Genomic DNA, 17615 nt, shown 5'->3' on the forward strand with positions numbered 1-17615 from the left:
ATATGATAATGATGATTTGTTAAGCCCTGAGCTAAATGATTATGTCGATGATATTTGGGTGAAGTTCTTACCTGGGGAGGTGGAGCAGCCCTCCAGGCCCCAGCAGGCTCATGAAGTTGTGCCGCAGGTTAAGGTGGGTGACGTCTTGGCTGTAGAACAGATACTCGGGCACCGCCTCAAGACTGTAGCATGACAGGTCCACAAGGCTGACTGTCTGCGACACCACCTTATAAACACAGACAACAATCACATTAACACAGGTAGCTAAAGCAGAATGACTGTGTATGTTTTTAAATATAGCGATAGCACTTCGAGACTGCAGAAATATAAAGTGCATTACAAATAAAAAATATTATCTGCGTCATTTGTGTTCAAATATCCATTGCTTGAGGGCTGTAACTATTCCAACACGGATGCTAGTTTCGTTAGCAATGGCGCTTGGCATTGTCTGTTCGCATTAAGTTAGCGGACTTTTGTTGTAAGTTTTATGGTTTTATTATTTACACGTCATTCTCTTTATTTTGTGTTTAAATTTTAACTAGGAATGGCATAAAAATGTTCACTCAAGCACCTGTTCTCTTTTTTTAAATGATTGTTGTATAGTTCACCATTTAGCACTCCGAGCTAAAATTTTTGCTAGCAAGTCAAGGCAAAAAATAATCAATCTAATCGGCCAAGCAATGGTTTGTATCTCGAAAAACTTGTAAGTCAAGCTATGTAACAAAATTAACACCCAAATTGAGCAATCATTGAATTAAGTTAAAAAATATAATTTGAAACAACCTAGAAAGAATTAAAAAGTATTTTTTTTAAGTTGAACTTTAGAATTTTATTTTTATTTTTTTCAGTGCAGATGTCACGAAGGATTGACAGTCATGCAAAAAATTTTTTGCACAAAGGTAGCAGCTCTCCAGACCTGCGTGTGGTTACAGGCTCCCTTTCACGAGTATCAGGACAACATCCCGCATTAAGCGCGAGGCTGCACGCTGAGCAGCGGGCCAGAAAATGGGCCGGCTGCTTGCAGGAGCATGACATCACATAACTTGATTTGGGGAAATGACAAAGACAAAACTGCTCATCTCCCACACAAACGCTCCGGCGCTTTCTCTTGAAGTGCGACTGCTTTCAAGATAAATGAGACTAATTAGGTGATGTGAGAGTGGAGCAATGGTTTGACTGAGGGGAGAAAGAAAGAATGCATTGTGATTCTAAATAATTGAAGCACTGTGATAGACGAGACATTGCACAGCAGGTTCAATGAAAGCTATGCCACAGAGCCACTAGTTACGCATGGTCATAGACAATCGCAGTGTGTCTGTCCCATTGGGCCAGAGGGGGCTATTTACTCAAGTCTGACAATAATTTGGTGGCTAATGTTGCTGCATAATTCATAGTTTAATGGCTTTAATTTCGCCAGCTGATTTCGACCTGCATGCCAGAGTCACTTGCCAATGACATTTATGGAAGATCTGAGTAGAACGAACAAAACAGTACACAATACACAGATGTTTGTATCTTAGTGCCTGCTTTTTTCTTCTTCTTCAGTATTGAGATTGCAATTTAACTCATTTACTGCCATTGACGGCTATAGACGTCAAAAATTAATTTGAACTATTTCTATTAGTTTAGCATTTTTTCCCACTTTTGTTAACAAGAGTATGAAAACCTAGAATGTTTTATTGGATGAGAACAGATATAAAAAGTCATGCGATTAATTACGATAAAAAATTATAATCGCCTGGCGCCCTAATTTTTAATAATCTTTTCTTTCCTTTTTTTATAATTCATTCCCAAAAAGAAAAGAAAAGATTATTAAAAATTAAACAAATATTTTTTTGTTTAAAAAAAAAAAGATTATTAATAATTAGGGGCATCAGGCAATTAAAATTTGTAATCGTAATTAATCGCATGACTTTAATTAATCACAAATTTTAGATCTGTTCTAAATGTACAAAAACAATTCTAAAAAAATAAATTAATAGAAATAGTTCAAATTAATTTTTGACGTCTATAGGCGTCAATGGCAGCGAATGAGTTAATGTACAATTATTATGTTAAATCATCATTGTCATCATCATTAAATATGATTTCATGTTTAATGTTTACACTTACGCACATCAGAGGCTGTAAGTCTAGCATCCTGAGAAGATGAAATATAGTGTTAGCCATGATATTTATTGGCGGAATATATTGCCACTTCCCCTATTTTTTAAGTTTATTTATGATTGTGCTATTCTGCTTCAGAATGATTCCAGTCGGCTTAAAAAACAAGCTTTTGGAGTTTTGTTTTTAAATATAGCACAGCTCAATGATGAAAAACAAGCTCAGGGATCCACAACATTTATTGTAATGATGACATAATGATGACTTGTACTATATATTTAATCATTTATATTTATTTGTTTATATGCCAGTGCATCAAAATATTTATATGTGAAATCTGCCCGTGACACAAATTAAAAAAAAAAAGGGGAGATTGCTGATCTAGAGCACAATAGGTACACCCCCTTTCTTTAATGATAGGCCTGCAAATTGCGTTCAGTCCTAGCAAGCACAGTATTCTAAATAAATTGTTTTGATCGGATTCATTTCTTCTTCTTCAAAGTCTACCGGTAAGTGTAGCCCCGAACGTGCTCTTCCACTGTATCTGCTACATAAGGCAATAGAAAGTCACAAAATTGTTAACATGCTCTTAATTTAAAAAAAAAAAAAGATTATGAATCCAAAGCATCTTGGTGAGATAAAAATATCACTTTGAATGAAAGAAATTCCTTTTATCTTGCGTTCCCAAATGCTGATTAAGCGAAATATGCGTTCAATCAATTATATTTCAATTAAAACAATAATGGACAAGCGTGAACAGCTTTCCACAGATAACAAATATTTGTGCTCTTATCAGACCATACGAATGTGTCGGAACGAGTCACACATTTCTTCTCTCCGCTATCTCAAAGATAAACTACATAATAAATACCATCATCAATAAGTGCATTCATTTAAACACCACACTAACATGGAACAGTATTGCAGTATTAAACTGTTTTATGAATTATAATAATAAAAAAAATAATTGGCTCATTCTAGATTGACACTAAAGGTGTCTAACATTTTGTTCACTTTATTTAGCCATCTGAGAAGTCAAAGTATTCAAGACACCTGTTAGGATGCAGTGCAGTATGTCAGGTGGATTCATGTCGATCGATGTAGCTTCTTGCTAGCTAGCCCGCTAGCCTACAACCCTAATGTGAGTTACACCTTCCAAACAAATCTTCCTCGCATCGTCATCCTCATTGGATCTATCTATCTATCTATCTATCTATCTATCTATCTATCTATCTATCTATCTATCTATCTATTTATCTATCTATCTATCTATCTATCTAGCGAAAAAGCTAGCGAAAAAGCTAGCGAAAAAGCTAGCGAGCAAGCTAGCGAGCAGGCTACTTACCTACCTATCTATAGTGGCAGGCTAGCTATAGCTAGCTAGCTAGCTACAGTATCTATCTATCTATCTATCTATCTATCTATCTATCTATAGCCTACATGCTTTTTAATTACACAAGAATTATTGCTATTTGTAGGCTGCCCAGGTCCCTATCACCCGCAAATATCACGGGCACATTGTATAGAATATGTATTGTGGTGATTTTTATTTTTATCTTGTCTTCATGAGCATACTCAATATTGGAGTAATCCAAAAGTAATCCAGTTACATTACATTAATATTATGGTGCTTGGATTACGTTACTAACTACATTTTTTAGCAGCTAACTTGTAACTGTAATGGATTACATTTTAAAAGTAACCCTCCAAACCCTGGAAACAACCTCTCATCTATGTCTGTGTAACTCCCGAGCACTCTCAGCTCGTACAGTAATCCATGAGGCCATGGCAAAAAAAAGAAAGACAGCGCACTGAGAGTGAATCTGCAACTAATTGGATTCCTTTTTTGTTCCGTTTGCTTTCACATCTCATGGCGACCATCATAAGCTGCCCGTACCTCAGAGGCCGCGCTCACGACGACTGCTTGGCTGGCAGGAAGGAGCTAAGGCGCAAAATAATTCCGTGAGACAAAGCAAAGACACACGCACACACATTCTCAATACCGCACTAAAGAGCTGCTGAATGGACACAAGAAAAGATAAGACTAATAATGGTGAACAAGGCATACTACAGTGGATATAAAAAGTCTACACACCCATGAAATGCCAGGATTTTGTCATATAAAAAAAGAGAAAAAAATAAATCACTTCTACCATTAAATAACTAATAATTCGAAAGGGGAAACAAACAGACAGAGCAAAAATGCTTCTCATACTAATAACGTAACGATGACATACAAAATGCTTGATAATTGACTTTGCCTTCTTACTTTGGATGCCTGTCGATGCCACCTCTGGTAGTCGGCCAGTGTGTCATAGTTGACAAAGTAATTCTGAGCCTGTGATCCGGCGGAGCTGAACATCAGACAGTGTTGTCTCCTTTTCACCTCCTCCACCTGAACACAAACACACATCAGACGAAAATATTAGAAGCAACTCTTAGCGTGACGCATTGCACATCCACTGATATGGCTACTTTAGAGCGCCTCGTTGTCAGCCCTGAGTGCGCGTACAAAGAGTGGCGAGGTGGTTTTCAAAGTCCAATTTGACAGCTAGAATGTTAGTGCCTTGCTCCGGCGTGGCCACTTTAGAGCGCCTTATTGTCTCATTAACCAGGTGGAATATGTTCCAGCCACCGTGAATCATTTTTCAGTGTAAGTACTGTAGTATGAGAATTCTGCCAGCAGTTTGTTGAACTCAGAGCTCTCACCTTCCCTCCAACCAGGGGCAGGATGTGCATCTTGCCGGTCAGGCTGTCTTTGACGGAGGCCACAATGAGACACGTCCCGCAGAGAATGACCTGCCGTTCGGCCCACTTGTGCAGCTGCGTTTTGCCCTTCCGGACGTTGAACACGCCCTTCAAAAGGGTGCGCTCCTGCTGGTCCACGTTCACGGGTCGCTCTAAGGAAAGACAGAGACAGAGAGGGAGAGAGATTATACACACCGACGGGGTTAGTACAGAACCACAAACATCTCTTTCCGTCTTCATCTGGTGTGGTAAAATAGCATCAGCTAATTCGCAGAAACAGAATGAAATCACATATTTAGATTTTGTGTTAGCTTTATTGACATTAATAGGGTTATAATATTCTTTCAAGATTGGAAAATTTGAATGGGAATCCTACGAACAGGAATAAAAAAATGAATTTACAAAATGTTGGCTCATAAATTGGAATTTAAATATAGCTGATTCAATATTAGGGCCCAACCAATATGACTTTTTTTTAGCGTGACGCCAATTCCAATATTTGTCTGAAAAAAAATGTAACAAAAGATTAATTGGCCGAATAATTTTAAACATACATAATTAAAAATATATATATTTTTTTAATGTATTGCCAATTTTAAAATAGCTAATATTGGCCAAATAAGTCGTCCAGCTGATCAATTTGTTGTCCCTAGAAAACAAAAGTTTACTAATAATCCTGACAATACGTTTTTTGAGCAACAAGTCTTTGCATGGTCATTTTTTCTTTGTATTGTGAACCAAAATTTGCAATCCTAGTCACTGCACATCTCACGAGTACAAAGCAACAAAATGCGGATTGTATCTAACCATTAAATGTTTATGTACAGTATTCTAATATACCGGCGGTTATCGTTGTACACAATATCCAGTATATCCAGCGTGCAATGCAAATTAAACCAAAAACTTATCAGAGGAGAAAAAAGCAATTATCCTGTACAGTACAGTAGTGCAATGGGATTATTTACAACATATACAGAATTGCGGCGCGAACGCGCAGTAGTGCAAATAGCATAGTCCATGAGTGCACTGAGGTAAGTGTAGTTGATTCAGTCCAGTGAGGGTTGGTGAGGTGATATCACCTACAGATTAGTCCACTCTTTGGGATTCCTATTTCCATCAAGTGCACTCTACAACAACACCATTTACAATGGACGCGGCCCAATTTACCTCACACACTGTATGGATATGGGGCATATACTCCTATGCAATGAAGTAACAGTATAACACTGAAGTGTAATGGTTATCTGATACGTATTTATTTATGTGTTTATTTATGTATGTATTTATTTATTAATTAATTCATTTATTCATTAGAGTGTTAAAACAACCTACAATGCACATGTATTCTGGATGGGGAGGGGTGGGGGCGCTTAGTGATGTGCCTAACAACAGGGGCGATTTGGCAAAATGCAAACACTTAAAAAAAAAAAAAACTTTAAACAAGTCAATCAAAACTGGGCATTTGGGCCCCGAGCATCCACCTGGCTTGCTTAGAACCCCACACACATTACACTTGCATAAGATGTTTTTTTTATTATTATTTTTTAAAACCTAGTGAAGTTGGATGGATGTTTTAAGTTAAATTTATATTTATTTAACTTTAATATGCAGACAGTATATTTCAATGTACCCAAAAACGTCTTCTAAGTGGTATTTGGTGTAAAAATAAAAAGCTTGAGAAACTCTCTAAGACAAGTGATGTAGATTGTGCAGCTGTACCTAATGTTGTGTCCATTGAGAGCAAGTGCACGGGTTAAAAACAACACACAGCACAATAAGGCAAGTGAGAACTATGTAGCTGGGGCCCGGGAAGAAAAAAATCAAATAAACATATGCGTTGGAATCGAACCCGCCTCAACTGCTAAGGCGGCTATGCTAACCACTATACCACCAACGTTGACGTCAGCGGGGGGACTCATAATGTTAAATTTGGGTAGAAGAAAGCCATTTTTTGCTTTGCCAATGACACGAAATATTTATATATTTGTTCATTTCTCGACGCTTTGTCCTTTATTTTCATAAAAAGCGAGCATTGTCGTACATGACGGATGTCAAAGATACGAAATAAATGCTCCAACGGCTTTCCATAATGTTTCTCTACATTCTTGTGCTGTGCTTCCCACGCCGTGGCAGTGATTGAGCGGCAAACCTCCTTCTTTCCGTCCACCTTCACTTTCCCTCGTCAAGGACGTCCAACTGTAAGGAAAGCCTGTCTTCTTTCCTTCGCCAGCAAAAGTGATTATGACTGAACAAAACAGCTTATGACAACCAAACTGTCTGCCAGGCACGTCTACAGCAGCGTTTCTTCCTTCCAGTCACAATAGAGTCATCCACAAAGGATAAATGATAGATATTTTGGAGGGGGGGTTATTGTTTATTTTATTTTATTTATCATATTGATGATAACACCTCACAGGGAAATTCAACTAAAAACATATTGTTGCCGACAGGATGAAAATTGTTGCTCTTAGATTTGATGGTTTGACATTTTAGACAAAAACAACAACATAACTTTACCTTATAGTCTGTTAGCTTAATGCTAACACCAAATGAAAAACACCATAGAAATGCTAGTGAATAGCACCTATGTAGCGGTGTTCTATAACCCATTCAGCAACAGATATTTGAACACGCAGTGCAGCAACACATGTAGACAACCAATATAGCAATACTCAGACATACAGTATATTCTTTATCCGGTGCGAAAAAAGACTGTTATTACTGCAGCTTATTGGGTCACTGATGTAGTCGTGAAAATCTTCTTCAGTTGTTTACATTATTGTATTATACTGCCTCCGGTGGTGAAGACACATACACCAGAAATAATGTTTTGAGTTATGAGTGTGGTCATGGAATGGATTGAATTCCTATCTCAATGCACCACTGTATATAAATAGTACAGTTGTGTAAAATAGATTTTTTTTTAAATATTACACATTTAAATGAACAAAAAAAGTCAGTGCTCAAGGGCTGCATTAGATTTTTTTTTTTAAACGTACAGATGTGATTTGTTATTCACACACGAGGTAAAAATAAACAATTGTTAAAATATGAATAAGAGTACATTTTAATTTTAAAAAACAAATTCTAATTTCTGATATTTTTATTTATTACTAATATGATTCTACATAATTAACAAATTATTTAATAAAGTACATTTTTTTACACTTTTTTTATTTATTCAAAAAAATGTACGGTTTATTTCATCAGCTGAATAATTTTCAAAAATAATTCATATTAGTGTTGTAGCAAAAACTGATTTGAATCCGAAAATCTGTTTGGATTTAACAAATACTGTATGACAAAAGCTCCAGCCATTCCATGTTGAATTGAATTGAACCAAATCAAATTGTTGTACCTAAAAATGAACCGTTCTTGAATCCCATCGCGGCCCACGTATCAAATCATCTTTAATTAGAGCAATGCACACCAATAACATAAATATATATATTAGTATTGGCAATTGAATAGACTATTGTGAAACCATCAATCCACCAGCCACCTTCACCTCACTTTATTCGCGGGGCTCAGTGAAGAGCGTGTATGAACAAACAACATTAGGGCGCGCCGCACCAACTGTTCAGCCTCACACGCACGGCAACAACTCTCCAGAGAGCCCTAAACTCCTCTGAGTGAGGCCCTCTTCTCTCACCGTCACCATCTGAGCCTTTAAAAACTGATACAGGGCCATATTCCAAAACAGCTTTCATCCAAAAGCCATCATCTGTAATTGTCCGCATATACTGTACACAATATTCACACCGTGCTTGCTTCTTGCGTGACAACACATCTGAAAATCATTAGTTGCCTTTCACAATGTGTCCGAACCACGAAGAGCCAAGTGTTGTCCCCCGAGGTCTGTGCTGTTATTAGTTGCTATGGAAATGGGCTTGTTGTCCAAATCAAAGTCCAGTCCGAGCTAGTAAACTAAACCTCCACCCCCTGCATATAAAAGTTGACTCCATGGGGGTTAAAGTGGGTTAAACGTCGGTGGATGTTGCGCAACGCTGTTTTCAAAGCGTATGCCGCGTCGGAGGAGAGAGCGCGATGACAGACGGGGCCCGGCAGACTAATTGTCACCCTGTGCGAAACGCCCTCCCGACGGCGGGGGAAGAGTGAGGAAAAGTGACACATCGGAGGCGACCGCGGCCTTCGCTCGGCGGGAGAGTCGTTGACATGTGACTTCACGCGGCGAGCAGGCGAGGCTCGGGCAAGGTTAAAGTGTGATGTCCAATTATGACGAGGGGAAGTGGATGCATTAACCACAACAGGGCGGAGGGCTACGACGCCATTAAACTTGATGTTGACATAACAGGAAAACTTCTGCTTCATACAAGAAGTGGAGTGTGGATATTTTGAATCCCAAGACTTTTATCCACATGGCGTAACAAAAAGTACAATTGAAAACCTTGTGAAGGACATCGCAAATTCAGCATCACTTTGCAAAAAGTCAGTGCAATCACCGTAATAAATCTTGTTTTGGTCTCATCTCCTGGAACCCGTGCTCTCCATCTGCATGATATTTATACCGTTCAATCTTTTTTTAAATCTCACAATGGATTACTTCAAGGCAACTGACAAGCACTTAAAAGTCAGACTCAGAATAGCAAGCGCCTCTACTGGCACAGAAAAAGTCAGGCTTGATAGTAGGGGTGAGAATCTTCGAATGTCTAACGATTCGATTCGATTACGTTTTTTGGGTCTGCGGTTCGATTCAGAATCTATTTTTTTCGATTAGATCGATTTTTGATTCAAAATGATTTGATTGACAATGATTTTTGCTTCAGTCTATAGATGTGCAAGGAATTGTAATGATCTACTCCAGTCTGACTTGCTAATGCTAATTAGCGCGCTACTCGTGGCACTTTTATCACTCAAAAGAATGGCTCCACGCTGAAAACCCCCCAACATTTATTGGAATAACTTAATCGTGACTTTTTCCTTCTACTCTCTACAACTTTGCAGTGTATTAGATCGTGTGGAACCACACTGCCCCTCAGTGGCCAAACCGGGTACAAGATGAACAGCGCTCCAAAGGCACACACAGACAACGGCAAGACAATATAAAAAATATATATATATTTTTTTCTTTTTCTTTGGAGAGCTCAGTATTGTTCATTCGGTAATTTTACCAATTTGACATGTCATCATCATTGCTCTCTTTTTTTTTTTTTGTATGTGTGTGTGTGCGTGCGTGTGTGTGTGTGTGTATAAAATAATTTAAATAAAATCGATTTTGGGACATTTAAAATTCTGAATCATACTAAATGAGATTCGCGATTCTTATGAGAATAGATTTTTTTGGCACACCCCTACTTGATAATCACATGCGGTTGGACTTTGGAATGACAGGATGACACTTTGCATTAATCAGTACCCGAAAAGTCGCTCTCACTTTCAACGGTATTAAGATGGGAAATCTGAATGTTTCAACCAAGAGAGCGAACATATTGAGGCCAAAGAAAAGTTCCATCACAGACACATCACATTAGGAGGAGCTGTCAGGAAATAATGGGGATTCTGCTCTCATGCTTGGTGCCATTCGCTTTGTGCCTCACTTTTACACCAACTTGCATTCTTCTATTCACTGTAAATCCAATTCAATTCAATATGAAGCTGAAAATGTACATCCGCCTTCTGCTTGGTATTTAGTTGCATTGTAAATCACATATGATGCGATATTGCCGATTTTTAAGTTATAACAATAATGATAATTTAGTTAGTTTATGACGTTAAGCATGTGTTAGCATTTAGCTAGGAGATTTCATTATGGAATCGTTCATGGTTTAAGCCTTGTGTCCCTAGCCCCTTTGTCTTGCTTTTACACAGATCCCATCCCAGTGTCCGGTTTTTGTTGTTGCTGTTGTTGTTTTTTTAGTTATGTCAGCAAGTCAGTTTTTTAGGCCATGTGTATGTCAATCACTACAGCTTATCGCTAACAGGCGTGTTTTCCTCATACTGACTTCCTGCTTCCGTGTCGAAGAATCATGGCAAATGTAGTCCTACTAGCCTAATCCTGATGATCTTTTCTGGCGACAATATTTCAAATGTTACAATGCGGGACCTGTGCGAGGTAAACGGTTGCTGCTTTGTATGTGTTTAAGTAGCAAATGTTTAAAGGTTCATAATTACTGTAATATCAATGATATGCTAATGTTTTAGCCCCATCTATGGCATTTTGCATTATATGTTAGCATTAAGCTAATGGAGTTTAGTTAGACGAAATTATATGGTTTGGGGTTTGAATATACATTTAATTATTTTGTTTTGTGTGTCAGTTTTGAAGTCAACTTTAACTTAGCATTACAAACAAATAGCTTGAATCAAGCATATGAGCAAGAGACTGTTTTTTTGTTAAGTTTAACTGTGATTAAAGAGTGTTGAAGGGAAATGGACAAGTTCTAGTCCGTCCATGTACAAGTGGGTCAGTGAGTGTAATAAGAACAAATAAGTACGCTCTGGGGTGTCACAAACCCGTCCACAATGCAACTTATTAAACACTGAGGCTTTGATTGGGAGCCAGATCAATAACATTATGTGCTGTTAGCTCACCTCTCCCACATGACTCAATGTGGGACAGCGGCGGCGGGTCTCGACCATGCGGGCCCAGCGGGAACACAGGCCAAGCGGACGGGCGCCAGAGATGACAGCAGGCCGCGTCCCAGCTCCCTGCAGCTGCGTGGACGCGGCTGACCCACACAACCACTGGCCCACGGGTCCCCTGCCTTTGTTTTCTCTCGCCAGATTTTGATGAAGTCAGCATTAAGCCATCATTACTGTTTGTTTTTATCTCATCCAAGCACCCCAGCGGAAGCGCGCGGGGAGGCTCAACATGATGTTCTTCATCAAATAAGATGAGCATGAGGGAAGGAAGGAAGGAGATTTTTTTTAACCATGCTCATTGATTAAAGATAAGTGGCAGTGTACACAATTCACTTCACAACAAGCAGATAGTGAACATTTTTTCCTTTCAAATAAAGGTTTTGAGGTGTTTATTGCCCTTCCCACTTGAACTTACTGTCAAACTCAACATACAACAAAGAGAATTACATCTTGTGTGCCTAAAACAACCACACAATTTTGCTTACTATTAGCTTAATGCTAACACACAATGGAAAACGCCATAGATGGGCTAAAAAAATAGCATGGATCAAGCAACGGCTATTTCAACACAAACAGTAGACAGTCAATTACACAATACTCAAAGGCATTCCTTTATTCTCCATCCTCTGCGATGGAAACAAATTGCAATCCTACCCCAGCTTACGGAGTCAGTAGTTGTGAAAGTCTTCTTCATTTGTGTCTACATGACTAATATACTGCCACACGGTGGCGAAGTCGCACACGTCAACTCATTGAATTAATAATGATGGGCAAACTTTTCAGTTCTGTTAGTACAATATTAGAAAGTGCTAATTTCCTTCTTAAAAACATGTTAGTTTTTTTAATTGTTCTTTTGATAAGGCTAGAACAGAATAGCATTTTCATTCATTTCAACAGGGCTATACATTTAGTGTTAGTGTTATTAAAAAAAAAAGAATGGATGGAAAATACTACAATGGCACCACAGACTCAACCCACGGCTGCTTGAACAATTTTGATTTGCAAGTTAAAAATTATTATTTTTTAAAATACATTAACACAAGGCATATTCTGTTCCATTCATTTACACACACAAAAAACAACCTCAAACAGGAAGTTGAATACATTTTAATAACGGCTCTTCATTGAAATGCACGGAGGTAAGTGTGAATGTTGAGTCTAACGCTGGAGCAATAAATGTACTTGTGTATTATGTTTAATATAAAAAATAAAATAAAAAACTCAGCAGCAACAGCACCTCCTCTAAATATATGTGCATATAAAATGTCAAGGTATTCAGTGGGCTTTCATACAAAAAAATGCACTGGAAGTAGAAAATGAAATATTTTAGGATTATTATGTAAGCAAACAAAGCTTTTAAGAGTTCCACCGAGGTTGAAATGTTAAAAAAGTAACTACTGTAATTTATTTCATAAATATAATACAGTTTAACAGTGGACTTCACAGGATGCACGGCAGCATCATAAGAATATAGAAACCAAACTTGATCAGCTAATTTCAGCTACAAGGCAAAAAACCCTGACAGAAGGGAACATATGGTGGCCCAAAATGGACAAAATAAAAAAAATCTACAGTAAATAAGCAGCCGACAAAAGGCCTAAAACGCACAAGATGAGGAACGACTAGTTCACTAAACGTCAAGACTACACCGGCCACACCATGAGGCACACCTGCACATTTGAACAAGATCCAATACGAAAAAACAATCACGTATGCCTTTCTAACGATAACAATGCCAAAGCAAGGATGTGACTCCACTCAACCTTTACTTGGCTGGCCTCGTCCCCTGCATCAGAGGAAACGGGACCTCTATCATGAGCGGACAATGAAGATGGATGATGATGATGATGATGACGGGCCCCGTGGGTCGGTACTCACCGCTGTAGAAGCGGATCAAGCAGCTGAGATCTGAATTGGCAGCCTCTTGCTGCACTCGCACCGGGTCGGCGTAGCCCATGACGGCCAGATAGTCGTAAAGCATCTGGAGAGGACGCTCGGTCGGCTCCAGCCTCCTGCGGCAACACACAACCACCACGACAACAGGAAACGTAAATACAATAAAAGTGCATGGATGATTTTTTGGGGGAGTATTATTAAGACAGTGGGTGAGCTTATTATCTCACAGCAGCATGTTGTTGTTTCATAAGAGAGGAAAAGGAGTTTATTTTCATTGTGTCATGCTTTTCATTAGAAATAAAGCAATATTTGCACAAGTGGAAAGCTGCTGCATATTTTTTATTATTTTTTTAAACATTAAACATCCACCCCACCCAGCGAAGGCCCGGCTAGGGATTGACAAAAACATGCAATGGAAATTTAGATGACACTTTATGTTTAATAATGAAATACACATTTCTGTTGACATTAATATAAAATCGATTTTAAATGTCCCAAAAAAGATTTTTATTTAAATTATTCTATACTGTCTTCCCTTTGTTTGTGTGTGCCTTTATTGGAAGCGCTGTTCATGTCGTACCCGATTTGGCCACTTAGGGGCACTGTGGTTCCATGCGGTCTGATACACTGTTGAGTTGTAGCCACATTAGAAAGTAGAAGGAAAAAAGTCACGATCAAGTTATTCCAATAAAAGTTTTTTTTTTTTGCAGCGTGGAGACGTTCTTTCGAGTGATAAAAGTGCAGCGAGTAGCGCGCAAATTAGCATTAGCGAGTCAGACTGGAATAGATCATTACAATTCTTTGTACATCTATATATTGAAGCAAAAATCAATCAAATCATTTTGAATCAAAAATCATTCTTAACCGAAAATCGATTCTGAATCGAATCGCAGACCCAAAAATTGGAATTGAATCGAATTGCGAGACATTCAAAGATTCCCATCCTTAATACGAATATATTTTCAACTTCTCTCCAAACTGGTACATCTATATGATTGACAAAAATGCATAATAAATTGTCAGATTTTTTTATTTTTATTTTTAAAGATTGATGCCATCAAATGCAAGAAATAAAAAATAAAAAATCATGTATCCAATGGATATGAAAAGTCTACACACCCCTATTCAAATGCCAGGTCTTCTCCAAAATATGTGCCCTATAACCTGTTAGATTTTTTTGTTTTTAGAAAGTACTGTAAATAAAAATGAACAACTGAAATAATATGGTTGCACAAGTGTGCACACCCTCTTATTACCGGTGATGGGGATAAGAGAGTGTGCACACTTGTGCAAGCACATCATTGCAGTTGTTTATTATTATGATTATTATTATACATACTTCCCCTTTCAAATAGATTTGTTTTTCAATCTATTGTATTTTAAGTCATATTAATGTTGGAAAAATATTTTTATATATATTTATTTTTGGTGTGAAGACATTTTTTATCCAACCACATTTTTTAAAATAATAAATATGCTAAACACAATCAATCACAATAAACATATGGCTAAAATATACACCTCTTTTACAGTGCCTATCAAAACAATACACTATATTATGTTGTTAAAAGTAGAGTTGAATGATGAAGCAAGGGTACCTAATGTTGTGTCCAGTGATGCTAAACAAGCTTAATGGGTGGGGTGCAACTAGAAATGGACATTTCCATTGCCCTACAAGAAAGATCCTGGTGAGCGTATGATTTATTCGAGTAGGACATGCATATTAAATCCGGTTGAACATTTTATAGCGCTCAAAACAAGTGACACGAGGTCCTGCTCTTCCACACAAAAGTGAAGATGGATGAGGCTCCTGACCTCAATGTATTACTCAGGCTGCCTTAATAGGCCACTTGTCCTAGTGTGCCCTCTCTGTCTCTCTCTGGGAGGAAGCGATGGAGAAATTCTGGGAGTCTCCCTTTTGGAAACGGTTTTGGGCATGACCGAGTGGGAGGAAACCGGAGACTGGCCCGGGACAGGCCGGTTGGCGTCGCCTGTCATGTCTGCCCGCAACACACTTCGAGAAGCCCCAGAAATAGAACAATGACCAGGATGGGTGGATGTCCTCTGTTAACGGAGATACATTGTGTATTTTTTTTCTCATTTTAAAACAGTTACCAAGTGTCTTGATGAAGGTCTCTGAGATTTTTCGGTTAATATACACAACAAAAAGATGAAGATTTACTTTAAAATCCTCTTGTGGATTTCATGCAAATGAGTGGCGGCTCACCCCGCCCCCTTGTTGTACAGGGCCAATAGGCTTCCGTTACCATGACGATCAGGGTCGGACTCTGCCAGCCGCTACTTGTTTGCAAAAAGCCCCGAATCTGAAGAGAAAAGCTAACCTCCATTAAGAAAGGCAATTTCACTTGCGATGGCAGAACTTCATCACCAAGCTGCCAAATTAAACTTGTTGCTTAGTGTGAGGATGTTCAGTACCACTTTTTTAGAACAATGCCCATATGAGTAGCGATACCAAGTACCGATACCACTAGTACTTTTGATACATAAAATTTCCCCAGAAAAAACAATGATGAGTCATTTTAAAGAAATGCCAATGTATCCCAGAATTTTTCCTTAAGCATGCATGGAATTAATGGCAATTTTCTATTCTTGGAATTTGTCATTTCGAGTTCCGTCACGAGTAACGATGTCTTAAAATAAGGCTGGTATATGTTTTTTGTTTTTTTTACTATTTTTGGGGTATGTTTTAAATAAGGGGGGATAAATCACCAATAAGCAATTTTCATAATAACAATTTAAAAAAAAAAAAAGAGATTTTTTTGGGGGGAAAAAATCAGCAAAATATATATATTTTTTTAATTTGGAAAAAAAAAAACTGCAAATCCACAGGAACTGAACCACAAGTATGCAGGTTCAATCATACAGTCGAGTGGAGTGGGGTGGGGGGGGATATATTTTGCCATAAATATCTATAGTTGTTGTTTTTTTAAATATTTTTTGCTATAAGAAAAATGCTATATTTTGCCCTAAATGCAATATTTTGCAAGCAGTTGATGTTTTCGGATTTTTTTTATGAGGGCTAAAAGCTTTTTGGGAAAAATAACAATAATAATTTTAGTTTATTACTTTTTGATCACTTTAAAACCTGCTCTCCAGAGAAAGCACCAAGAGAACCCTTCAGGTCAAAATCAACCGTGAAGTCTGATACAACTGAAATCCAATTTCAGTAATATCCTGGTTGTAAATCTTGGAGATTTCTATTCTTAATTTTAAATGGATCAGGTCTTACTAGCAGGCAGACAGGCAATTTAAGCGCACCAGCGCAGGACTATAAAGTGGAGCCACTCGGCCAATCCGCCATCTTAAACACGCTCTGACGTCTCAAAGATAAATATGTATTTACCTGAGCAGATCTCCGTGCAGTTGAACAAAGAGGCCGTGTCCGTCCCTCTGGGCGCACATCTCCTCCACGGTGGTGCTGGTGGAGCACAACACCAGCTGCAGGTCGGGCTGAGGAGTGGAGGAGGTCTGGGGTCCGGAGGCAGCTAACTGAGGGTCCGCCGTGCCACCGTACAGACACACGCAGCCCCGCTGGGTGTCGCTCTTGAGCCAGTCGCGTTCCCGGGATCCGAATCTGCTTTTTCTCGTCATGCAGCCGCGACTCCCGACTCGCTTCATGTTGCGCTACGGACACACACGCAAACATGTTGCAACTCATGTAACGACATAATTAAATAGAATCTAAAGGAATCCAACTGTTTTGTATTTGTGTCCAAATATGTGTTGCCCAAAGGGCTACATGTAACACCGTATCATTAAAACTATTAATTAGCCCGTCGGGGGCATTTCCTAGTATGTGTTAGCATTAAGCTAACGTATGTGCTTTTTTTTAAAAAATACGCAATGTGTACCGTAATTTTATTTGTTTTATATTTAGTTTGACAGTAAACCTTAACTAGAAGTTAAATAAACAGCTTGAAGCTTCTTCTTTTTTTTTTTTTTAAGTATTTTTCACTATTTTCCAGAGTGCTGCTTATTATTAAGTGAGCTGTTTTGAGTTCACTGACACCAGATCAAAGTAAAAAAAATAAAATCGGCTAAGCAAAGGCTCGTATCACTCTTATCTCCACTGCAACGAAAATTGACTGCATTCGGTGGTCATTGGTTTTATTCCAAATATTGAATTTTTTACTATACATTCAGGTTTGTATTCAGAAATGAAGTGCGTATTATTATTGTTAATTTAAAGCATTTACACAACTAGTAAAAATATTGAATTCTGACTACATTCAAGTTGATTTTCT

At 38.2% G+C, this 17615-nt stretch overlaps 1 protein-coding gene across 1 annotated transcript in view; it reads right to left on the reverse strand.

Annotated features, from left to right (window-relative positions):
• Positions 1–17615, reverse strand: part of phlpp2 (PH domain and leucine rich repeat protein phosphatase 2) — a 36945-nt gene that overhangs the window by 16291 nt on the left and 3039 nt on the right. Inside the window, exons 2-6 of the mRNA XM_077564239.1 lie at positions 16715–16995; positions 13333–13466; positions 4813–5003; positions 4373–4498; positions 72–226 (exon numbers count right to left, since the gene is read on the reverse strand). Coding sequence (XP_077420365.1) covers positions 72–226; positions 4373–4498; positions 4813–5003; positions 13333–13466; positions 16715–16995 — 887 coding nt within the window. The remainder of the gene's footprint in view (positions 1–71; positions 227–4372; positions 4499–4812; positions 5004–13332; positions 13467–16714; positions 16996–17615) is intronic.

Source organism: Vanacampus margaritifer, chromosome 4 (assembly GCF_051991255.1).
Source record: "Vanacampus margaritifer isolate UIUO_Vmar chromosome 4, RoL_Vmar_1.0, whole genome shotgun sequence".
Classification (NCBI taxonomy): Eukaryota; Metazoa; Chordata; class Actinopteri; order Syngnathiformes; family Syngnathidae; genus Vanacampus; species Vanacampus margaritifer.